Consider the following 26,164-nt stretch of genomic DNA (forward strand, 5'->3'; position numbering starts at 1 on the left):
CCTGTCTTCTGCATAGCTCATAGCTCAGCCCTGCTTGTCTCCTGGCTGCCCTGTCCTCTGCATAGCTCAGCCCTGCTTGTCTCCTGCCTATACTAGCTGCCCTGTCCTCTGCATAGCTCAGCACTGATTGTCTCCTGGCTGCCCTGTCCTCTGCATAGCTCATAGCTCCGCCCTGCTTGTCTCCTGGCTGCCCTGTCCTCTGCATAGCTCATAGCTCCGCCCTGCTTGTCTCTCTGCAGAACCAGCTGAAGATGGCGCGTTTCACGATTGTAGATGGAGCCTCTGGAAAGGGAATCAGCTTTAAGGATGTTGCTGGGATGCATGAAGCCAAGATGGAAGTGAAGGAATTTGTTGACTACTTAAAGGTAAGTCAAGCTGCAGCAATGTGTACAGAGCGCCCCCATGTGGCAACACTCTGCAATCCATCTGTATATTTCTAAATATAATTTTGCCCTCTTAAAGAGACACTGAAGCGAAAAAAAAATGATATTATGATTTGTATGTGTAGCACAGCTAAGAAATAAAACATTAAGATCAGATACATCAGTGTAATTGTTTCCAGTACAGGAAGAGTTAAGAAACTCCAGTTGTTATCTCTATGCAAAAAAGCCATTAAGCTCTACGACTTTCAAAGTCGTGGAGAGGGCTGTCTTCTGACTTTTATTATCTCAACTGTAAGTGAACAGTTTACTTTTTCTCTGCCAGAGGAGAGGTCATTACTTCACAGACTGCTCTGAAAGACTCATTTTGAATGCTGAGTGTTGTGTACTCTGCACATATTATAGAATGATGCAATGTTAGAAAACACACTATATACCTGAAAATAAAAATATGAGAATATTTTCTTTGCTGCTAATCTTCTAGTAATTATTCATAGCACACAACCAATTCATTATATCATATATTTTTTTTTTCGCTTCAGTGTCTCTTTAACCAGTTCGCATTCAGTCGTTTTTCGCTTCATGCATCCGAACAATGTTCACCTCCCATTCATTAGCCTATAACTTTATTACTACTTATCACAATGAACTGATCTATATCTTGTTTTTTCCGCCACCAATTAGGCTTTCTTTGGGGGGTACATTTTACTAAGAGCCACTTTACTGTAAATGCATTTTAACAGGAAGAATAAGAAGAAAACGGAAACAAATCATTATTTCTCACTTTTCGGCAATTATAGTTTTAAAATAATACATGCCTCCATAATTAAAACCCACGTATTGTATATGCCCATTTGTCCCGTTTATTACACCATTTAAATTATGTCCCTATCACAATGTATGGCGACAATATTTTATTTGGAAATAAAAGTGCATTTTTTCCGTTTTGCATTCATCACTATTTACAAGCTTATAATAAAAAAAAAAAAAGAAATATTTCATCTTTACATAGATATTTAAAAAGTTTAGACCCTTAGGTAAATATTTGTGTTTTTTTTTTTTTTTTAATTGTAATGTTTTTTTTTTTTTTTAATTAAACATTTTATGTGGGTATTTTTGGGAGGGTGGGATTGAAATTGTATTTTTTTTGTAAATATATGTGTATTTTTATTTTTATTTAACATTTAGATGTAGTTTACTTTTTGGCCACAAGATGGCAGCCATGAGTTGTTTACAGTGACGTCACTCTAAGCGTACCACGTACGCTTAGAGCGACATAGGAGGCAGAAAAAGCGTAGCTTCCGAGAGAAGCTGTCGCTTTTTCTGCGGGGGAGAGGAATCAGTGATCGGGCACCGTTGCCCGATTCACTGATTCACTGGCTAACAAACCGCCGGCCGATCGCGCGCGTGCACGCGCGCGATCGGCCGCGTGGACGCGCAGGAGCGCACATGGCTTCCTGGACGTGAGTTTCACGTCCAGGAATGTGAAATAGTTAAAGAGTACCTGAGTCGAAAAAAAAGTTTTATACCTACATGTGGCTTCCTCCAGCCCCCTTCAGGCTGATCGGTCCCTCACTGCCGTCCTCCCATGCCGCCTGGATCCTCTGCTAGGCAGCCTGGTCACTTCGTAATTTGGCGCAGTCTGACCGCGTGCGCTACCGCAGCCAGGTGCGTTCTGCACCTACGCCGCAGTACTACCACAGAACTCTCTCAGGGGTGGGGCCTGTGCCTGGCCCGCGTATGCGCAGTGCGCCCTGACTTTCAAAATTGCCAGGCTGCCTAGCGGAGGATCCAGGCGGCCTGGGAAGACTGTGAGGGACCGAAGGGGGCTGGAGGAAACCCCAGGCATGCATAAAACTTTTTTTTTTTTTTTTTAGGCGGACCCAAACCAAACATTTTTTTAATTAAAAATATTTAGTTGCACCACTCTGACACATACAAAGATAAATAAACACTCCTTCAAGCCTATGAGCATTTCAGTGCCTGCTTTTCACCCTTCTCTTTTCATAACTAGGGTTATACAGGTGGCAGCCATTAGCAATTCCTCCATTGCCGGACACTGCCTACTCCACCAGTCTGCCGGATTCTGTCCCGGCAATATGACAGGAAGGGAGGGGTTCCTCCAATAAATGTAAAATATTTTATATTTGTCATCGTGCAGCTGAAAAAAGGCTGCTATTTATTATTATAATAATTTAGAAAATAGATTTAATTTCTGAAATCTTGTATTTTTAATTTGGGTCCACTTTAACCCGTTTCCCATGATGCATCGCTCCTGAATATCCAAATCATCTCTTAGGCCTAGTGCACACCAGAGCGGTTCAGCTGCGGTTTGCGATCCGCTTGCGGGAGCGGATCCGCTTGGGTAATGTATTTCAATGGGCTGGTGCACACCAGAGCGGGAGGCGTTTTGCAGAAACGCATACTCCCGGGCTGCTGCAGATTTTGGATTTCGGATGCGTTTCTGCCTCAATGTTAAGTATAGGAAAAACGCAAACCGCTCTGAAAAACGTCTGTTCAGAGCGGTTTTGCCGGCGTTCTTGTTACAGAAGCTGTTCAGTAAGGGCCCGTTCACACTGCACGCGTTTCCAGCCGCGTTTTGGAAACGTGTGCAGGTGGCCGATACGCACGACATCAGACATTGCATAGAGTGCAATGTCTGATGTTCACACTGCATGCGTTCCGGACCTGTGCGGTCCGGGAACGCATGCTGCACGCAGATTTTGCTAAAACGCGTGGCTGTCCCATTCACTTTTCAGTGATGGGATCAGCCACGCAACGCACACAAACGCGGATGGCCATGCGTTCGTACGCGTTGCGGTCCGCACGCGTTCTGCACGCATGGCCATCCGCATTTGTGATCTGAACGGGCCCTAACAGCTTTACTGTAACAATATATGAAATCTACTACACCAAAACCGCTACACAAAACCGCAAAATGCTAGCTGAAACGCTACAGAAAAATAAGAAAAAGCGTTTCAAAATCTGCTAGCATTTTGCGGATCTGCTAGCGGTTTTTGGTGTGCACCAGGCCTGAGGCCTGGTGCACACCAGAGGAGTTTCTCTGAGCGTTTTGAGTTTTTAAATCTGCTGCTAATGTTATCCTATGTGTCTGTGCACACTGGAGCAATGAGGTTTTGTAAAAAACCCCATAGCATTACATTGGGAAGAGCTTTTGAAACCTCTAAAAGCTCTTCCCAATGTAATGCTATGGTTTTTTTTTTTGGTTTTTTTTTACAAAACCTCATTGCTCCAGTGTGCACAGACACATAGGATAACATTAGCAGCAGATTTAAAAACTCAAAACGCTCAGAAAAACTCCTCTGGTGTGCACCAGGCCTTTATGCCCCTGAAAGCCAGGCACATATCCAGGACCGCTGGTGTATCGTGAGCCTACAGCTTATAAACCTTAGAGTCACATCTATCCAACATGCATGCAGCCTGTTTCTTACTTTTGGGTCCTCATTAGTGCATGGTATGGGGTGGTCCTGGGTCACCATGTGCTGTCTGGGTATTCCTGTGTATGTTTCTTTCATACAAGATTAGAGCCACTGTGTAAATCTGCACTGATCTTAACGTTACTGGTTTGTGCAGCCACTGTGTTGTTTTGTGTCATATATAAATGGCTGTGGTTTGCTTCATAGCTTAGACTTGTGTAGACTTTCAGACATTAAATGTTGCTTGGAATGATTGTGTGTGTGTGTGATCACTTTAGGCGACCGTTTATGGGTGATCACTGTACAGATGTGTTGAAAGGCTGTCACTTGCCGTTTACCGCCGATCGCCAAATCATCGGCGATCGCTAGCGCTTTTAAAAGTGCTAGTGTAATAAGTATATGGCAGTAATCTCACTGCCGCGATTGCGTGATTTAAAAAAGCAATTCGTGATCGCTAAAAATCGAGAAAATGTATAGTAAAAAATATGCATTTATTGCAAAAAAACCTAAAACCCAGCTTTGCGACCCCCAGTGTGAATGGACCCTCGGAGCTTTGTTCAGGGGGGATTGATTGTAGTGAGTGGGAAAGTCGATGAGATGCATTTGATGTCGGATAATGCAAAGTTATGCCGCTTGAACAGGTCAGATTTTCCCTTTGCAGGATTCTATTGATCCATTTTCAAACTGCATAGATTTGGGTAATACAGCAGAATCTCGTTATAGTAAACTCTGATATAGTGAAGCTCTGGATATAATAAACTCAGTCCCCGGGTCCCAGCCAGTGCGTCTGTATAAATATACAATGCATGACCAATTTTGATATCGTAACCTCAGTCCTCAGGTCCCAGCAACTGCGTCTGTATAATTATACAATCGATGACCAATTCTGTTATAGTAAACTCTGATGTAGTAAACCTCTGGCAACAGTAAATTCAGTCCCCAGGTTCTGGCCATGTGCCTCTATGAATATCCAATGTATGACCAATCCTCGTACAGTAAACTTCTGATCTAGTCAATTACTTGGACAGGTACCTTGAAGTTTATAACGGTAGAGTCTTAGTTAACTGACACTCTTCCAACCGGCAGTAAGTGGGGGGGAGTCATGGGGGCGAGCCTCTCTATGTCTTTCATTTTGCACAGCAGCGCGCAGCGGAAACCACTTAATATATCTTCTACAGCTGCCTGCTGCTCTGCTGCATCCTCCATACGGCTCCCGATGTGTCACCTGACCTGCATCATATGCATCAGGAGTACAGAGCTAGCAGCAAGGCAGCTGCAGGAAGTGGAAAGGACCAGTGCCTGGAGCTCTGGTAAGTGGTTTCCACTGCACGCTGCTCTGCACTTACTGGGGTGGGGGTAATGGTAGCCATATATCTAGCAATGATGCGCAGATTCGACCAAGAGACAAATCTCTCACTAATCGAATCTGATTAGAGAGATCTGTCAGCTGCCCATACACCGCATGCCATTTCCCGAGCAATTTCAGCATGAAATCTCTTGGGAATCGGCCTTGTGATGCCGCATACGTCCGCCTCGCCCGGCCCCCTTACCCCCCCCCCCCCCCTCTCCCCACCCCCGAGACTGTCCCCTCTAACGATAATGTCCCCCCGGTGCCCAGGTGCGATGTATACATAACCTTTCTAGTGCCTCCGCTTGTCCTTGCAGGCTCCAGGCACACTCTGCTCATCATACACACATGCCACGTGGTTGCCTAGTAACGTGGCCATGTGTATGACGTCTGACGTCATACGTGTCGCCCTTACTAGGAAACCATGTAGGGCGCGCATGTATGGAGAGCAGAGTGCGCCCGGAGCCTGTGGGGACAAGCGGAGGGGTAATGTATACCTTGCATTGGGCACAAAGGGACCTTATCATTAGGGGGCACAGCATTGGGGGTTTCGTCGCGTTCGTCGATTGTCTCGAAATTGCACACCGTTCCCGCTGCGCACATGATCGTGCAAGTCGGCCAAACATCTTGCAGCATGCACGATCGACTATGCGACCGATTTCGGCCCCGAAATTGGTCGCATAGTCGATCGTGCATGCTGCAAGATGTCGGGCATGTATTTGGCGTCACCGTTTTTTATCCGATTTGATTATAATAATCTATTCGGACGGTCGATTTGCTGTCAAGTCGCCTGATGTTTGGCCACCTTTAGTATTATGTTGAAGTCCCCTGGTTACCACATGGTTTCCTCCGGCAACCGAAAATTACACACGTCTGACATCAGAGAATCGCGGCCTGTGCCGGATAGCCAAGACCCCACTGTATAAGGGGATTTTACTGCACTGCATCAGCTCAGTATAAGTTGCATCTCATTGACTATTGCTATTAGTGAGGAATTCACAGCAACCTGTTCTCTCTCCTTCGAGTTCTGATTCTTCTTTTTGTCTCTCGCAGAGTCCAGAGCGTTATCTTCTTCTGGGGGCTAAAGTGCCTAAAGGGGCATTGCTGCTGGGGCCCCCAGGCTGCGGGAAGACCCTCCTGGCCAAGGCCGTGGCCACAGAAGCACAGGTGCCTTTCCTGGCAATGGCTGGCTCTGAATTTGTGGAGGTGATTGGAGGTAAGAGCTTGCGGAATGCTGTATCTGGGCCACGCCCCCAGGATAGGGCGTGTCCTTACCCATAATTCCTCTGTCACACATTTTTCATAAATCGGGAAGGAAGTCTCCAATGCTGCCAGATCATTGCCTCTTTTCTGCAGGGAGCAAAGCACAGGGCTCCACCAGATATCGGTAATGTGCCCAGCAGGTAGAACGAAATCTCCAGGCATAGGAAAAGAACAGTATCGTTTTCCATGTGGCCAGGGGGACAGCCATTTTCCTGCTTGAATTGAAATGGTTTTCACTTCATTCTGAAATTTTGATCTTCAGATTTTTGAGTAAATATCCTCTCCACTCTTGCCTGACACAAGTTGCTGCGTTAACACCTTTAGAAAATATCAGGTCAGAGAGATGCACTGCTGACTTCACCTGTTATGTCTTGTCTAAACCACTTTCTTACCTTCTACCTGCTGCGTTTGAGATATATTTTTCTGAGCTTACAGATAAAGCATCAGTCAGGTTGGGGGAGAGAGATAAGTACACTCCCACCCAGACACTTATGCCTAGTTCACATTATGCCATTTTCTGTCAAATTGACGGTTAAATCGATTTTTTTTTTCACTACAGGTCCTATCTGATTACCGATCGTTTTTCTGATTCTGACCGATTTTGTATAGAAGTGATTGAAAGATTGATCAGAAAATCAGATCGGACCTTTCAGGAATAATCAATTCAACCGTCAATCTGACAGGAAATTGTGATGTGTGTACAAGGCATTTATTCAGCCTATATTCATATGCATATATTTAGCAGTGTTGCTCTGGTAGACATCTCAAGCTCACTCCAACCTGAATTATCGCAAATTCTTTCTGTTTTAAGAAAGCAAACTTTTGTTTTACATAACATCTTAGTAAGGGGGCTTTTAGGACCATTGTAGCCCCCTTACACACTCCAATGAGTTCTGGGTCACCATGAGCTTGCTGGTTAGTCTGTACCTCTCGGTGTTACAAGCCCTACAGCATAGAGCCAAATTAATCCATGCCATGCACTGATGAGGATCAACCAATCCGAAACAGTCTGTATGCATGTTGGATTATTCTGGCTCTGTACATATTACAAGCTGACACATCATTGCATTCCAGCGGATCTGGAGGTGTGTTTAACTTCTAAGGACAACAATGGCTAATTTGCAAATATTCAGCAGTGATGCATCATGGGACACCTCTCGGAGCTCACTCCAACCTGAATTATTGCAAATACTTTCTGTTTTAAGAAAGCAAACTTTTGTTTTACAAGGCATTACAGATACTCTAATGAGATTTCAGGGCTGCTTGGCTCCTCCCAAAAGCAGCTTTAGATCTGTTGTCCAGAACCACCCGCTATCACCAGGGCCTTGTGTTCCTTCATAATTTAAAGTATATCCGAGCTGGAATGTAAAAGTTAATCTTTACTTACCTGGGGCTTCTTCCAGCCTCTAGCAGTCTGTGCGGCCCCTCGCTCCAGTTCCTCTACCCTCCAGTGTGCCGCTAGCCCCCCCCTCGCCCATAAGATCACGAGATTCCGATCTTCTTCCTTCCAGACCAGAAACCAAAACGCAAGCTTTCATGCAGGGCGTTGTACTTCTCCTGACCCTGTCCACTTGCCCAGTGCTGAACAGTGGCAGACGGGAGTCTTTTGGTGTTTCCGAGAGGCACAGACTAACCAGCAAGCTCATGGTGACCCAGAACTCATTGGGGTGTGTAAGGGACTACAATGGTCCTAAAAGCCCCCTTACTAAGATGTTAAGAAAAACAAAAGTTTGCTTTCCTAAAACAGAAAGAGTTTGCGATAATTCAGGTTGGAGTGAGCTCGAGATGTCTCCCAGGCACCACTGCTGAATATATGCAAATTAACCATTGTACCCTTAGAAGCTAAACACACCTCCAGAACCGCTGGAATGCAATGATGTGTCAGCTTGTTAATATGTACAGAGCCATAATAATCCAACATGCATACAGACTGTTTCGGATTGTTTGATCCTCATCAGTGCATGGCATGGATTAATTTGGCTCTATAGAGTAGGGCTTGTAAATCCGAGAGGCACAGACTAACCAGCAAGCTCATGGTGACCCAGAACTCATTGGGGTGTGTAAGGGACTACAATGGTCCTAAAAGCCCCCTTACTAAGATGTTAAGAAAAACAAAAGTTTGCTTTCCTTGCTGGTTAGTCTGGTTAGTATTATACTGCAGGGCTGTGGAGTCGGAGTCGTGGAGTCGGGCAATTTTGGGTGCCTGGAGTCGGAGTCGGGAAAAAAATGCACCGACTCCGACTCCTAATGAATTTGTAACTGTAATTAAAATAGAAAATATGATAACATTTTCTATTTCTCAGATAAGTCATTAAAAATAATGTATATATACAGTAATAGCTGTGCTTAGTCCACAAAAATGAAATAAACCAATCAAAATTAGTTACTTGTGCTGCTTCAATAAAGCAGTCCCCGTATTTTTAAGGTCAGATATACAGATCTGATTGTGACTGTATATATGATGTGTACACAGGAATCTCTTATATATACTAAATAACATCTATGCTGTAAGAATAAAGTCTGATGTGTAGCTGTGTCACTAATAGAGATGGTCAATGAGATGGAAATATTTCTGTATTGATGCTGATTTATGCAAATGTATGCACTCCCTTTGCTGTATGCACTCCCTTTGCTGATGAAATCAAATAATTTGATATGTTGTTAAAATTTGGTTTGGTGACTACAAATTAAAGGGTACCTGAGACTGATGAAAAGTAAAGTTTTATACATACCTGGGGCTTCCTCCAGGCCCCTTCAGGCTAATCAGTCCCTCGCTGTCCTCCACCACCCGGATCTTCTGCTATGAGTCCTGGTAATTCAGCCAGTCAGCGCTGTCCGGCCGCATGCCGCTCCCACAGCCAGGAACATTCTGCACCTGCGCAATAGTGCTGCACAGGTGTAGTATGCTCCTGGCGGCAGAGTGTGTGCATGCGCATTACGCCCGACTGGCTCAAGTACCTGGACTCATAGCAGAAGATCCAGGTGGTGGAGGAGGACAACGAGGGACTGATTATCCTGAAGGCGGCTGGAGGAAGCCCCAGGTATGTATAAAACTTTAATTTCATCTGTCTCAGGTTTACTTTGTTACACAGTAGTACTATACTCTACATATGCACTCCCCACAGAGCTGCAGGGAATCCACTGAGAATGCTGTGCACATTGAACACAGAGGTGTTGTCTGTTTACAATCTCCTCATTCCCCTGCAGAGTACCTGTACATCATTCTTACATGTACCCACACTTATATTGCCTAGGGCCTGATAGATGTTCTTTGTTCCGGTTTGTACCTTTTACAAGTACTCTTACCAAGGACTAGTTTTAGTCTAAAGGGAATAAATATAGTAGTCTACATATCCTTCTCACTTCAGTTGTCTTGTAAAATTCCTAAGCGTTGGCAGTTAAGAGACGAATTTCATGTTACATACTTTTAATCAACAAAATTGTAATATGCAAATTAGAGGAGTCGAGGAGTTGGAGTCGGAGTCGGTGGAATCCTAAACTGAGGAGTCTGAGTCGGAGTCGGTGGATTTTTGGACCGACTCCACAGCCCTGTTATACTGTTCACATTATGATTCCTGTGAATTTTATAAAGGAAAAGTAGAGAATCCTATTCTAGACAGTTTCCATATTTACTGTGGCTATTTTGAAGCCAGTCCTGATGTAATATCCGCCCTTAAGGTAGCCATACACTGGTCGATTTGCCATTAGATTGACCAGCTGACAGATCCCTATCTGATCGAATCTGATCAGAGAGGTATCTATGGCTGCCTTTACTGCAAACACGACTCTGACAAACAATCTGAAGTGGGAACAGAACACCACCAAAATCCAGAAGAAATCTCAGCAGAGGCTGTTCTTCCTGCGCCAACTGAAGAGATTTGGCATGCCCAGGGAGCTGCTGACTAGTTTCTATACTTCCACCATAGAATCCATCCTCTGCTCCTCAGTCATTGTCTGGTATGCGGGCGCAAAGGCCAGCGACAAACACAAACTGCAGAGAGTCATAACGGACGCGGAGAAGATCATCGGATCTCCTCTTCCACCTCTCGACCTCCTCCACTCAAATAGGATGAGGAAGAGGGCCACCATGATCTCCCGTGACCCCGCTCACCCTGGCAGCCGCTACTTTAAGCTCCTCCCGCTGGGCCGTCGCTATAGGGCTATACCATCCAAAACCACCAGGCGGAAGAACACCTTCTTCCCCCAAGCTGTTCGGCTTCTGAACTCCAACCTCCCCCTATCTGGCCCGCATAACAGCGCACTCTAGCTGGGCTCATCGAAATTGACTCGTGGCCACTACCTGCACCTTTACTATTATCATTATTATCATTATTTACCTGTGTTTGTAATAGCAATGCATTTAAAGTGTACATGTTGTGCGTCTGTCTTGTATTATACTAATTTAGGCCTATGCCATGTGTACCACAAATAATTCTGATTACAGCTTTTGCTGTACTTGGCGAAATAAAGTGATTCTGATTCTGAATCGATTTCAGCCTGAAACCGATCACAATCTGTTGAGCTGCTCCTGCCGCCTGCCCCCCCCCCCCCCCCCCCCGTATTACCTGATGCTGGCTCCCGGGCATCTTCTCCGCGCTGCACGGCTCTGTTCCGGCTCCATCCCGGCGCTTCCTGTGTCACTCCGTGACCAGGAAGTTCAAATAGAGCGCCCTCTATTTGAACTTCCTGGTCACTGCAGTGACACAGGAAGCGCCGGGATGGAGCCGGAACAGAGCGGTGCAGCGCGGAGAAGACGCCCGGGAGCCAGCCTCAGGTAATGTATACCTGATCGGATCGGCCGCCGCTAGCGACGCGCTCCCTACCCGCGGGCGATCAAGGGTAATTTCCCGCACGGCGCGATCGACGGACCGATATGATTTCGGGAGGAAATCGGATCGGCGGGTGCGTTTAGCGCAAATGATTGGCAGCAGATTCGATCTCAGGATTGAATCTGCTGTCGAAACGGCCGCGAATCTGGCCAGTGTATGGCCACCTTTAGTCTGGTCTGCCTGATTTGTCCTGCCCTTCACTATAGAAAGTGCATTGTTTCAGCATGAGAAATTTTGGCCATTCAGAGAGGAACAGAGATGTGGGAGGGGAAAACTGGAGAGAAAGAGGCTTCAGCCAATCAGGCTGCATTAGTTAAGTCTGAGGGGGAAGTAGGTTACCAAAAAAAGACAACCCAGCATGCCCTGCAACTTCTCTTTTATGTACCAAATTTTCTGTGTACCAAGTAAGAGTCATGTAAACTGGGGAATGATAAATTATCAACAAGAAAAGTAATAGGGATTTTAACTTTTGGATTGCCTGGTTAGCATTCTTATTACTTGTTTACCAGATAAAAATAAAGAATTGATTTTTGATTTTATGCCCGACAGTTACACTTTAATACTATTTCTGAACTCTGGGCGGAGCAGGATATCAATCAGCCACTTTGTTTATACTGTGTATGTGAGTATGAAAGTTTCTGATGATTTTTATTTTTGGGCCACTGTTAGGTCTGGGAGCGGCCCGAATGCGCAGCTTGTTCAAAGAAGCCCGTGCCAGAGCTCCCTGCATTGTCTACATTGATGAGATAGATGCTGTGGGGAAGAAGCGATCCTCCAACATGGCTGCCTTTTCCAACACCGAGGAGGAGCAAACCCTGAACCAGCTGCTGGTGGAGATGGATGGTGAGTTCAGTAACCCTTTCTTATGCAGACCAATCAAAGCTGCTAGTCCTGTTTCCACTATCGCCTGCTGCTTCCTCAGCCTGTTTCCAGGGGATGTGCAAGACACCAGGGAATTGTACAGTGGAGGGAAGGGGCCACTAGACACCAGGGAACTGTATAGGAGAGGGAGAGGGGCACTAAAACACCAGAACATTGTATATGGGAGGGAAGGGGGCACTAGACACCAAGGAACTGTATGGAGGGGGGTGAAATTATACACTTTGGGGGGAGGGAATGGGTCCACTAGACACCAGGGAACTGTATAGGGGAGGGAGGGCCCACTAGACACCAGGGAACTGTATAGGGGAGGGAGGGGTCCACTAGACACCAGGGAACTGTATAGGGGAGGAAGGGGGCCACTAGACATCAAGGAACTGAATTGGAAGGGGGGAGCATTAGACACCAGGGAACTGTGTGTGTGTGTGTGGGGGGGGGGGGGGTGAAATTATACACTTTGGAACTGTTTATGGGGAGGGAATGGGTCGACTAGACACCAGGGAACTGCATAGGGGAGGGAGTCCACTAGACCCCAGGGAACTGTATTGAGGAGGCGTCCACTAGACACCAGGGAACTGTATAAGGGAGGGAGAGGGCCACTAATGCATCCCAGAATTATACTTGCTTTAGCTACCGTTGCTTGGCATTGTATACGGCTACTTTTTATCAACCAGTATTCCCAAGTCTGATGTTCCCAGCTGTATTCCGTTTATTTTATATGGTGCTCTGTCATTGGTACGTCCAAGGTGCATGACCTAACATTCATTATTTACCATTTTATCATGAGATTTCAGAAGAAATATGTCTGAGAATTTGGCTCTGTATTAATCCTCATCATTCAGAACTATGCCCCCCATAACCCTCCCCTCCAATCCCATAACCCTCCCCTCCAATCCCATAATCCTCCCCTCCAATCCCATAACCCTCCCCTCCAATCCCATAACTCTCCCCTCCAATCCCATAACCCTCCCTTCCAATCCCATAACCCTCTCTGATTTGTCTTTATTGGTGAATTGTCCAGATCAGATTTGGCCTGTAACATTTGATCTAGGTGATTTAAGACCGCTGGAAGTGACAATCAAATGAAGGGTGCTCATTAAAGGACATCTGTAATGAGAGGGATATGGAGGCTGCCATATTTATTTTCTTTTAAACAATACCAGTTGCGTTGGTGTTCTGCTGATCCTCTGCCTCTAATACTTTTAGGCTGGTTTCACAGTGGGGCGTTAAAGTCCCACGTTACAGCAGCCAGTAACGCAGCCTAACTCCACCGCACTGTAAAATCAATTGTGGTGTTCACACTGCACACATTGCGTTACATAGTAACGCAGCACGTTTAAACAACGTGCTGCATGCTGTACGTTATACTGGGCTAAGCCACGTTAGACTGTTTGCACATGCTCAGTAATGTTGGAGGAGGAGGTCTCCCCTCCTCCTCTGCGGCCAGCCACATGGCTAATTAATATTCACTGCACTGCAGAGACTCCTGGTAGGACTGTAGTGTTGTCCGGATCAGAAAGGAATCCTTCATTTGATCCGGATCTTTTTTGTGAGTCTAATCATCCGGATCATCACAATGAAAGATTCGGTTCACAGTGGATGTCTGTCTGGAAGAAACAGGAACATACAGGATGTACAGTGCAGGGAAAGTCCTGTCCTGCTAGTCATTTCACCCCCAGTCTGCTTCCCTAGTAAAATGATTCAAATGATTCGGTTCAAAGATCCGGATCTTTTCAATGATCCGATTCAAATGATCCGAATCCTTAAAAAGATCCGGACTTCCTATCACTAACCTGGAGTGGCTGCTTTGAGAGCTGCATAACGCGGCTCAATCTGACGTCCAACCTCAACACCACCATGCTTGCGTTAGCCTAAAACGCAACATCTTGGTGGGAAAGTAGCCTTAGCCATTGACCCTGAACAAGCATGCAGTATATCAGGTGTTTGACTGGATTTGCCAAGTGTTTGTTTCAGGTGTGTGACTTGGACAATACTGACGTATCGTATGAAAGGTCAGCAGGGCTGCCAGGCAGCTGGTGTTTATTAGGAAATAAAATTGGCAACCTAGGAACACAAGATGCAATTTCACATCCGATTGATGGGTGATTGGACAGGAAGTTGTAGCGTGTGTACATGTCCACACTGCTCCCAATCGATAAAGGGATTGATTTTTCTGATAACTTCGCAGAATCGATGCCTTTCTCGATCGGAAACAGATCAGACATGTCAGAAATAATCGCCCGATCGGACGGGAAACTGCATTGTGTGTTCCCAGCATAAGAGACGTTACACAATTAGACAAAACGTTTGTGCTGATTGGATGACACATTGGTGTACAGGGAAACTCTCCCTGACTGCGGGATACACATTGGTGGGCTTGTTTTCTCAGAGTCTTTGTTGTCCTTTATCTCTCTGACAGGCATGGGAACCACGGATCATGTGATAGTGCTGGCCTCCACCAACAGGGCCGACATTCTGGACAATGCACTGATGAGGCCTGGCAGGTTGGACAGACACATCTTCATTGATTTCCCCACATTACAGGTGAGGCTGGTTCACTGTGCTGGTGTTTGCCGTGGCGGCTGCTGTGGGGCGTGTCCTGCAGTGGCGGCTGCGGTGGGGCGTGTCCTGCAGTTGCGGCTGCTGTGGGGCGTGTCCTGCAGTGGCGGCTGCTGTGGGGCGTGTCCTGCAGTGTCGGCTGCGGTGGGGCGTGTCCAGCAGTGGCGGCTGCTGTGGGGCGTGTCCCGCAGTGGCGACTGCTGTGGGGCGTGTCCGGCAGTGGCGACTGCTGTGGGGCGTGTCTTGCAGTGGCGGCTGCAGTGGGCCTTGTCTTGCAGTGGTAGCTGCTGTGGGCTGTGTCTCTTCGTGGCAGCTGCTGTGGGGCGTGTCCCTTCGTGGCGGCTGCTGTGGGGCGTGTCCCTTCGTGGCGGCTGCTGTGGGGCGTGTCCCTTCGTGGCGGCTGCTGTGGGGCCTGTCCCTTCATGGCGGCTGCTGTGGGGCGTGTCCCGCAGTGGCGGCTGCTGTGGGGCGTGTCCTGCAGTGGCGACTGCTGTGGGGCGTGTACCGCAGTGGCGGCTGCTGTGGACGTGTCCCGCAGTGGCGACTGCTGTGGGGCGTGTCCGGCAGTGGCGGCTGCTGTGGGGCGTGTCTTGCAGTGGCGGCTGCAGTGGGCCTTGTCTTGCAGTGGTAGCTGCTGTGGGCTGTGTCCCTTCGTGGCGGCTGCTGTGGGGCGTGTCCCTTCGTGGCGGCTGCTGTGGGGCGTGTCTTGCAGTGGCGGCTGCTGTGGGGCCTGTCCTGCCGTGGCGGCTGCTGTGGGCCGTGTCCTGCCGTGGCGGCTGCTGTGGGCCGTGTCCTGCCGTGGCGGCTGCTGTGGGCCGTGTCCTGCCGTGGCGGCTGCTGTGGGCCGTGTCCTGCCGTGGCGGCTGCTGTGGGCCGTGTCCTGCCGTGGCGGCTGCTGTGGGCCGTGTCCTGCCGTGGCGGCTGCTGTGGGCCGTGTCCTGCCGTGGCGGCTGCTGTGGGGCGTGTCCTGCACTGGCAGCTCGTAGACACACCTCTTGTCTGTCTTCCAGGAGAGGAGAGAGATCTTTGAGCAGCACCTGAAGATCTTGAAGCTGACCCACCCTGGAAGCTTTTACTCCCAGCGCCTGGCAGAACTCACACCTGGCTTCAGTGGTAATTCTCCAATTCTTTGTAATGTTTGATTCTGATTCAAGTGAAGAAACTGATTGTCCCAGAGCACATCATTCTTTGATTGTAGGTGGCTGCTGCATAACCATTCCTTAAAGAGACTCTGAAGCGAGAATAAATCTTCAGAGCTCATAGTTAGCAGGGGCATGTGTGCCCCTGCTAAACCGCCGCAATAGCGCCGCTAAACGGGGGTCCCTTCACCCCCAAACCCACCCCCGCAAACCTTGGTCGTAGAATTGGTCGTTCCTGGAGGCAGGGCTAACGGCTGCAGCCCTGCCTCCAGTCGCGTCTATCAGCGGCGCATCGCCGCCTCTCCCCCGCCCCTCTCAGTGAAGGAAGACTGAGAGGGGCGGGGGGAGGCTGAGATACGCACTGACAGACGCGCGTGGGGCAGGGCTGCGGCGGTTAGCCCTGCCCCAACCAGGAAGAGGGGATGCGCTGCACGGAGGGGGATTTGGGGGTGAAGGGACCCCCGTTTAGCGGCGGGATAGCGGCGTTTTAGCAGGGGCACACATGCCCCTGCTATCTCTGAGGTCTGAAGCGAGATTTATTCTAGCTTCAGACTCTCTTTAACAATGGTCACTGACATGCTAAACATTCTGAGTTGATGCAAATGTTATGCTAATGCTAGGCAAATTTATTCTTTTTGTAAATTGAACAATAATTTGCTTTGCTGCACACATTAGTAAGTTCTCCCCCTTCCTCTGTAGGAATGGTTGGACTAGGAGCAATGCGGAAAAACAAGCGCCAGCGCAAAATGCGCCGCAATCACGCCGTACACCCGACGGATAGCGGCAGTGTACATGGGAAAGAAATACAATTGCAGCACAATTGCTATCGCGTTTCCAATTGAAAATGAGCCCTTAAGCTACGTTTCCACTAGAAGCATGCAAATCGCATGTGAATTTTCAGATGCAAAATTTGCATGCGAATGCACAAAAGCATACGCGTATATGCGATTTTTTAAAATGCGAATTCGCAAAAAGTCTTTACTGCGATGTTTACAAGGCAAGAAAGTCCTATTCGCATTTATGAAAATGCAAAAATCGCATCAAAAGCAACCTGCATACAATGTTTGAAAAATATCAACATGGTTGTCAGTTTTTGTTTTTTGTGGATGCGATTTTTGCGTCTTAGGCTCGGTCCACACTAAGTGCGGTTGCAGAACGCAATCCGCGGTTCGGGCTCTGGTTCTCTAAACCGGAACATAAACGGAACCGTACTGCCCTTTTGCAGCATGTTTCCAGCCTGTTTAACCACTTAATGACAAGCTGACTTATAAAAACGTCCTGCTAGAGCCTCTTAATGGCTCCAGGACATTTTTATAAGTCAGACAGTGCTGCTGCCGCTGTGCGCGTGCGTGCTCCAGTGTGTGCACGTGAAAATAGTGGAAAAAAAGACACCAAAGAGAAAATACACCTTTATTTCCAAATACTATATTGTCACCATACTTTGTACTAGGGACATAATTAAAATCTTGTGATAACCAGGACAAATAGGCAGATAAAATGTGTGTATTTTATACACAGTAGCAGTGATTATTGGAGAAATAGTGCATTTTTTTCATTTTTTCCTTGTTTTTCCCTTTTAAAATGCATAGAAAATAAAGTAATTACTGAAAACAAATATCAACCCCAAAAAGCATAATTGCTGGTGAAAAAAACAAGATATAGATAATTTCATTGTGATAAGTAGTGATTAAGCTATTGGCAAATGAAAGGGATGAGCACCGGAAGATGAGAATCGCTCTTGTCCGTTAGGGTAAAAACCCCTTTGGGGTGAAGTGGTTAAGTTTTAAAAAAAGTGTCCATTTCCCAAAGCCGTGGGTGGGGGAGGAGCCGCCATGCTGAAGGGGGGCAGCGGGCACAGTGGCGGGGAGTTGGGTTGGACCCCCCCCCTCACCTGAGTACCCCCATCCCTGCTCCCCCTCCAGCTATGTCCGCTATAAAGTATGGCAAAAGTAATAATGAGTGAACGAGCGGGGGAGCAATTGCCTTACTTCCTCTGCTCGCCGCGTGACTTCCTGCAATGCCCCGCCCTCTAGTGCAGGAAGTCACGCGGCGAGCAGAGGAAGGAAGGTAATTGCTTCCCAGCTCGCTCACTTATTATCAGGGCTGTGGAGTCGGAGTCGTGGAGTCGGGCAATTTTGGGTGCCTGGAGTCGGAGTCGGGAAAAAATGCACCGACTCCGACTCCTAATGAATTTGTAACTGTAATTAAAATAGAAAATATGATAAAATGTTCTATTTCTCAGATAATAGTCATTAAAAATAATGTATAAATACAGTAATAGCTGTCCACAAAAATGAAATAAACCAATCAAAATTAGTTACTTGTGCTGCTTCAATAAAGCAGTTCCCGTATTTTCACTGATTGTGACTGTACAGTATATATGATGTGTACACAGGAATCTCTTATATATACTAAATAACATCTATGCTGTAAGAATACAGCCTAATGTGTAGCTGTGTCACTAATAGAGATGGTCAATGAGATGGAAATAATTGTGCACTGATGCTGATTTATGCAAATGTATGCACTCCCTTTGCTGATGAAATCAAATAATGTGATATGTTATTAAAATTTGGTTTGGTGACTACAAATTAAAGGGTACCTGAGACAGATGAAAAGTAAAGTTTTATACATACCTGGGGCTTCCTCCAGCCCCCTTCAGGCTAATCAGTCCCTCGCTGTCCTCCACCACCCGAAACTTCTGCTATGAGTCCTGGTAATTCAGCCAGTCAGCGCTGTCCGGCCGCATGCCGCTCCCACAGCCAGGAACATTCTGCACCTGCGCAATAGTGCTGCACAGGTGTAGTATGCTCCTGGCGGCGGAGTGTGTGCATGCGCACTACGCCCGACTGGCTCAAGTACCTGGACTCATAGCAGAAGATCCAGGTGGTGGAGGAGGACAACGAGGGACTGATTATCCTGAAGGCGGCTGGAGGAAGCCCCAGGTATGTATAAAACTTTAATTTCATCTGTCTCAGGTTTACTTTGTTACACAGTAGTACTATACTCTACATATGCACTCCCCACAGAGCTGCAGGGAATCCACTGAGAATGCTGTGCACATTGAACACAGAGGTGTTGTCTGTCACCCATAAACCTTGTTCAGATTGTGCATGAAGAATGTGTAATAGAGGAAGAATCTCCTCATTCCCCTGCAGAGTACCTGCACATCATTCTTACATGTACCCACACTTACATTGCCTAGGGCCTGATAGATGTTCTTTGTTCCGGTTTGTACCTTTTACAAGTACTCTTACCAAGGACTAGTTTCAGTCTAAAGGGAATAAATATAGTAGTCTACATATCCTTCTCACTTCAGTTGTCTTGTAAAATTCCTAGGCGTTGGCAGTTAAGAGACGAATTTCATGTTACATACTTTTAATCAACAAAATTGTAATATGCAAATTAGAGGAGTCGGAGTCGAGGAGTCGGAGTCGGTGGAATCCTAAACTGAGGAGTCGGAGTCGGTGGATTTTTGGACCGACTCCACAGCCCTGCTTATTATTACTTTTTGCCATACTTTATAGCGGACATAGCTGGAGGGAGCGTAAGGGGGGACCCAGGTGAAGGTGGGGGGGCAGACACTACCCCAAAGCCCCCCCCCCCCCCCCACCCACCGCTGTGCCCGCTGCCGTCCCTCCTGGCTGCTACCCCCTCAGGCTACCTGGGAACACCTATGGAGGTGACATTGAGGGGAGGAGCAGGCAGTAGGCAATCCGGATCTCCCTCCGTTTCTGTGCCAAGTTCTCTGTGTAGAGGGAGATCCTTTTTGCATTGCCTGTCACTACTCCTCCGTGTATCCGGGGTCCGTGACGTCCTGACAAATCCGGACTCTCCGTTCAGTTTTTCAAAACGAATTATCCAGATCGCCCACAGATCCGTTTTTTGAAGTGTGTGAAGACGGCCCTATCCATGGCTCCGGGTTTGGTCCGGGCCAAAAAAAACGGAGGCACGGATACGTTTTTAAAACAAATGTGAACCGACCCTCATGAAAACGAGCCCATAGCAGTTCAGAGCTGTGCAAATATGTGTGCTGAAAAAAGCGCACAAATTCGCACCTAAGGGGTTTTGGTTTTTTTTGTTTTAGGGTTTTTTTTTTTTTAGGTTTTCTATATATTGTAATGATTTCCCGTACAGTTTATCATGCTGTGGCCAGTGGCAGAGAGGAAGTTCTGAGTTTAGTTCCACTTTAAAAGAAATCGCTATACATTCCCTTTAAAGCGGTATAAAACCCAGAATTTCTTCTTTGATCTAAAACAGGGGTCAGGAACCTTTTTGGCTGAGAGAACCATAAACGCCACATATTTTAAAATGTAATTCAGTAAGCCATACAATTAAACTGGGACGGTAGAGCTCATGTCCCTGTTACCATGGTGATGTGTATACAGTTGATCAGCCAGGCAGCGGCAGTGTCAGACACTTCTTCAGCTTCTCAAGGTTTTAGCAACATCAGCAATTTCCCTGAGCGAGGGGAAATACAGACTAACAGCTTGTACAATTAGCTAGCTGACTTGGGGTTGATTCACTTTGTAGGATGAAATCCCTGCACTTTGGCCCAATAGGCTGCCTGTCAAATGACAGGCAGCCTGTTGGCCCAATCAAAGTGCAGGGATCTCGTCCTACAAAGTCACTGGACCTGACAGGGTCCAGAGTGGGACAATTGGAGCAGCTGTTCGTTTTGGGGTGGGGCGAGTAGGTTAGTAGTGCATGCTACAGCAGTAGTGTTACTTGCGCTGCTTGAGCAGTGTAGCTTAGTGAATCAACCCCTACTGATTTGTCTGTGAGCCAGATGTAGCCATCAAAAGAGACACATCTGGCTCCTGAGCCATAGCTTCCCTACCTCTGCTCTAAAAGATTATTTGCAGCATAAAATACAACCACAATTTATTTTATTTTTAGCACAACAGAATTCAAAGGGTTAAAACACAGGACTTACTTTTTCAATAGAAAGCTCCCTGCAGGGAGATGCGCATCTGATAACATGTTAACATTATCCTGTGTTTACTTTATTGTAGCCGAGAGGAATGTAAACATTCCCTGGCAGTGCTGAATCTTCTTCTTCTGTGTCCAGAACACAGACAGCTGCTGAGAAATCATTACTGGGTGCATTACAATATAAATACACCACTTATGATGGAAATGCAATGGCAGCTTTCAGAGCAAATAAAACTGCACTTTGTGAAGTTGTAATTTCTAAATGAACAATAATACTTCTGCACAAAAGCAAATAGGATAACTGTATGGAATATAAAAAGTAGGAAAACACATTTTTATTGAATATTATGTCAGAGTTTAATACCGCTTTAAGCTGCCAGTCTCTTCCTATGTCTGAAATCTCTGCTGACCTGAACCCCGTATTCCCACTCAGGGGCGGACATCGCCAACATCTGTAATGAGGCGGCGCTGCACGCAGCTCGGGAAAGCCACCAGTCAGTGCACACCTCCAACTTTGAGTACGCGGTGGAGAGAGTGATAGCAGGTAAGAGGCAGGGTGACTGTATGGCTGCTCCTCCCGCCATTAACCCTTCAGCAGTCACATATAACAAAGTTGTGTGATCGTAACCCGGGGATGGGGTCAGCGGAGCAGCGCCACCCGGTGGTGGAAGAGTTGCTTTCACTACCCTCTTCCGGCACCTGGTGGCGCTGCAACGCTGACACCATCCCCTGGGTTTACCAGTGTTCTCTCCAGGCTCTTTTAGCCGGGTGCTTCACCTGGCTAATTTTGGTGAGCACCCGGCTGTCATCAGCTCACCTTCTCCTCCTATGTGTTAAGCAGAGTTGCGCAGAGAAGCACCAGCCCTGCATTCTCCTGTTGCACCCCACCCAGCTACTTTTTCATGTCACCCGGCTGGAAAAAAATTATTATTATCTGTCCTCTGCGCTCAGTGAGTATTATCTGTCCTCTGCGCTCAGTGAATATTATCTGTCCTCTGTGCTCAGTGAGTATTCTCTGTTCTCTGCACTCAGTGAGTATTCTCTGCACTCAGTGAGTATTCTCTGTCCTCTGCGCTTAGTGAGTATTACCTGTACTCTGTGCTCAGTGAGTATTCTCTGTCTTCTGCACTCAGTGAGTATTACCTGTACTCTGTGCTCAGTGAGTATTCTCTGTCTTCTGCACTCAGTGAGTATTACCTGTACTCTGCGCTCAGTGAGTATTACCTGTCATCTGCGCTCAGTATTGCCTGTACTCTGCGCTCAGTGAGTATTACCTGTACTCTGCACTGCACAGTGAGTATTCTTTGTCCTCTGCGCTCAGTGAGTATTCTCTGTACTCTGCGCTCAGTAAGTATTACCTGTACTCTGCACTACTCAGTGAGTATTCTTTGTCCTCACTGTGCAGTGCAGAGCACAGGTAATACTCACTGAGCACAGAGGACAAAGAATACTCACTGAGTAGTGCAGAGTACAGGTAATACTTACTGAGCGCAGAGTACAGAGAATACTCACTGAGCGCAGAGTACAGGCAATACTGAGCGCAGATGACAGGTAATACTCACTGAGCGCAGAGTACAGGTAATACTCACTGAGCGCAGAGTACAAAAAATACTCACTGTGCAGTGCAGAGCACAGGTAATACTCACTGAGCACAAAGTATTCTTTGTACTCTGCGCTCAGTGAGTATTATCTGCCCTCTGCTCTCAGTGAGTATTACCTGTACTCTGTGCTCAGTAAGTATTACCTGTACTCTGTGCTCAGTAAGTATTACCTGTACTCTGCACTACTCAGTGAGTATTCTCTGTCCTCTGCGCTCAGTGAGTGTTCTCTGCCCTCTGCGCTTAGTGAGTATTCTCTGCCCTCTGTGCTCAGTGAGTATTCTCTGCCCTCTGTGCTCAGTGAGTATTCTCTGCCCTCTGCACTCAGTGAGTATTCTCTGCCCTCTGCGCTCAGTGAGTATTCTCTGCCCTCTGCGCTCAGTGAGTATTCTCTGCCCTCTGCGCTCAGTGAGTATTCTCTGCCCTCTGCGCTCAGTGAGTATTACCTGTCCTCTGCGCTCAGTGAGTATTCTCTGTCCTCTGCGCTCAGTGAGTATTATCTGTCCTCTGCGCTCAGTGAGTATTATCTGTCCTCTGCGCTCAGTGAGTATTATCTGTCCTCTGCGCTCAATGAGTATTATCTGTCCTCTGCGCTCAGTGAGTATTACCTGTCCTCTGCGCTCAGTGAGTATTACCTGTCCTCTGCGCTCAGTGAGTATTCTCTGTCCTCTGCGCTCAGTGAGTATTCTCTGTCCTCTGCGCTCAGTGAGTATTATCTGTCCTCTGCGCTCAGTGAGTATTATCTGTCCTCTGCGCTCAGTGAGTATTATCTGTCCTCTGCGCTCAGTGAGTATTATCTGTCCTCTGCGCTCAGTGAGTATTATCTGTCCTCTGCGCTCAGTGAGTTTTATCTGTCCTCTGTGCTCAGTATTATCTGTCCTCTGCGCTCAGTGAGTATTATCTGTCCTCTGCGCTCAGTGAGTATTATCTGTCCTCTGCGCTCAGTGAGTATTATCTGCCCTCTGCGCTCAGTGAGTATTCTCTGCCCTCTGCGCTCAGTGAGTATTACCTGCCCTCTGCGCTCAGTGAGTATTATCTGTCCTTTGCGCTCAGTGAGTATTATCTGTCCTCTGCTCTCAGTGAGTATTCTTGGTACTCTGCGCTCAGTGAGTATTATCTGTCCTCTGCGCTCAGTGAGTATTATCTGTCCTCTGCGCTCAGTGAGTATTATCTGTCCTCTGCGCTCAGTGAGTATTATCTGTCCTCTGCACACAGGCACAGTGAAGAGGAGTAAAATCATGTCCCCCCAGGAGCGACGCGTTGTGGCCTATCATGAGTCTGGCCACGCTTTGGTTGGTTGGCTCCTGGAGCACACTGAGGCTGTGATGAAGGTAAGCGCCTGTATCCAGAATTGCTGTACGTTTTGTGAAAATTAGTTTGTGTAATGTTACATCTTCATGCTCTGGCCTGCCTCTCTCAGCTGTTTGGGGAATGAGGACTCCATGGCTTCAGTACACGGATCTGCCCTGCAGGGGGAGAGAATGGCCATGTTTCCAGGCTTTCTCTGCTGCCTGTTCTCAGAGTGATGAGGCCATAGATTACCCATAGTGCCAGATTGGCTTGTCCTGTTCTTCCGGAGCTCACAGATAAAACATTCAGAAAGTGAGGCAAAGAATGGTTTGAGCCATGGCTCCTTAGGCATGGCTCATAGCTATGACTAAAATGCCATGTTTTCTCCGATACGCATGGGCAGTATGGTGGCGTAGTGGTTAGCGCTCTTGCCTTGCAGCGCTGGATTCCCGGTTTGAATCCCAGCCAGGGCACTATCTTCCTGGTGTTTGTATGTTCTCCCTGTGGGTTTCCTCAGGGCACTCTGGTTTCCTCCCACATCCCAAAAAACATACAGATAACTTAATTGGCTTCCCCCTAAAATTGCCCCTAAATTACAATACATACACTACACAGTACATATAGACATAGGACTGTGGTAGGGATTAGATTGTGAGTTACGCTCGGAATCCACAATGAGATTTTTCAGCAGATTTACTGTCCGACCGATTGTTTTTCTAATCGATTTCCATTCACTTCTATGAGAAATCGATCGTAAATAAGACCGGACCTGTCGGAAATTATCTATCGAACCATCTATCTGGCAAAAAATCTCATAGTGTATTCCCAGCATTAGTGACAAGACAATATACTCTGTAAAGCGCTGTGGAGGATGTCGACTCTGTATAATACTTAATAATAATACGCGTGCGCTTTTGATCTTTTGTCCATTGATGTCACAAAAAAATTTGAGGTTTAACGAACCTCACAGTGCAGCGGGATATCTTCCTTTCAAATACTGAGATGGCAACACTCCTCCTCTAGGCTTCGGCCACAGAGCTTTCAAACGACGTCTTGCACCCACTTTATGAAATCGACAATCGTACTGCGGCTGGGAGGGAGGCTGGTGATGCCCAAATTCAGCAAGAACTGGCATCTAAAAGCACCGAACAGAGATCACGGGACGGTTCTGACCCACCTGTGCTTCCTTTACTGCTGGACTAGAGGACTGAAAATGTGTCGGCAAACACTTCAGACAGCAACCACAAGGGGGAGCATAATGATTTAGGAGCAGTACAAAGCTAGTCCAGTAGATATATTACTGTACATTAGATGTGTACTGGCATTATTATTAAACACTATTAATACAACACTAACTTATTGAGCAGTGCTGTTACATGATACACAAAATAGTGATGTTACACTGTAGGTATAAATATAGCAAACGTGTCACTGAGTCCATATGGCGGGGTAGAAGTGCACATGGTAAGGAGGGCCCTGCTGAATAGGCTTACAATCTAAGGGGTGGAAGAAGGGACACATGGGAGGGTGGGGTGTAAGTCCAAGGGAGGGGGGGGGGGAATAATGAAGATGGTGGGTAAGCAATTGTGAACAGATACAATTTACCTGGCTGCCCTGCTGATCCTCAGCTTTTGGTGTGGCCGGTCCACCACCGTCACCTGAACGTTTTAAACTTTTTAGCATATTTCTATCCTTTTGGCGCCTCTGTATATCCTTATATCAAGTTTCCCACCCCAGGTGGAAGGGTGGTACACCCTCTTATCTTCTATCTACAGAGAGCGACATCTTAGTCCTGAGTGGGGAAAGACCTAATCTCCCCACCTGCCTATACAGTGGTTGCCTCAGGGGTAACCCAGGTTTGTAAGTATAATACTTACGATTCATTAATCCTCCCTGTTCCAATACATACTACACAATTGGCCTCAATTCACTAAGCTTATCTCTTGTCTTTAATAACTTTTCTAGAGTGGTCACCATGGTGATGCAGCATGTAGTATTCAGGAAACATTTTACCTCAGGCAAACCTAAAGTTAACTCTTCTGTCTTTAAGTTAAAGGGACTCCGAGCTCACAATAAAAAAGAAAGTTGAACTCACCTGGGGCTTTCTCCAGCCCAGTGCTGGTCGGGAGGTCCCACGACGGCGTCCTGGCTCCTCTCCAACACCCCGATCCGGAATGGCATCACGGCGGCCGGCGTGAAAGTACTGCGCATGCGCGCTTTAATCGCGCATGCGCAGTACTTTCACGCCGGCCGCCGTGATGACGCGAGGCGGCCGGCGTGTGACGTCATCCGCGTCATACGCGGAAGGAGCAGCCCGACACTCGGGAGAGTGTCGCCCGGGCTGCGGCCTGTCAGCCATTCCGGATCGGGGTGTTGGAGAGGAGCCAGGACGCCGTCGTGGGACCTCCCGACCAGCACTGGGCTGGAGAAAGCCGCAGGTGAGTTCAACTTTCTTTTTTATTGTGAGCTCGGAGTCCCTTTAACTCTTCAATCCTTAAAATAACTCC

The 26,164-nt window shown here is 47.2% G+C and overlaps 1 protein-coding gene across 3 annotated transcripts in view; it reads left to right on the forward strand.

The window, feature by feature from the left end:
• The window catches only part of SPG7 (SPG7 matrix AAA peptidase subunit, paraplegin), a 73,553-nt gene that overhangs the window by 37,969 nt on the left and 9,420 nt on the right, over positions 1 to 26,164 (forward strand). For 2 of the 3 annotated variants that reach the window (XM_068260980.1, XM_068260981.1), the window contains exons 7-13: positions 240 to 365; positions 6,219 to 6,381; positions 11,927 to 12,100; positions 14,556 to 14,680; positions 15,706 to 15,808; positions 21,203 to 21,313; positions 23,583 to 23,698. In XM_068260980.1, the coding sequence (XP_068117081.1) occupies positions 240 to 365; positions 6,219 to 6,381; positions 11,927 to 12,100; positions 14,556 to 14,680; positions 15,706 to 15,808; positions 21,203 to 21,313; positions 23,583 to 23,698 (918 nt within the window). The remainder of the gene's footprint in view (positions 1 to 239; positions 366 to 6,218; positions 6,382 to 11,926; positions 12,101 to 14,555; positions 14,681 to 15,705; positions 15,809 to 21,202; positions 21,314 to 23,582; positions 23,699 to 26,164) is intronic. The other variant, XM_068260982.1, reaches the window with a different exon arrangement.

Source organism: Hyperolius riggenbachi, chromosome 11, assembly GCF_040937935.1.
Source record: "Hyperolius riggenbachi isolate aHypRig1 chromosome 11, aHypRig1.pri, whole genome shotgun sequence".
In the NCBI taxonomy this organism is placed as follows: domain Eukaryota; kingdom Metazoa; phylum Chordata; class Amphibia; order Anura; family Hyperoliidae; genus Hyperolius; species Hyperolius riggenbachi.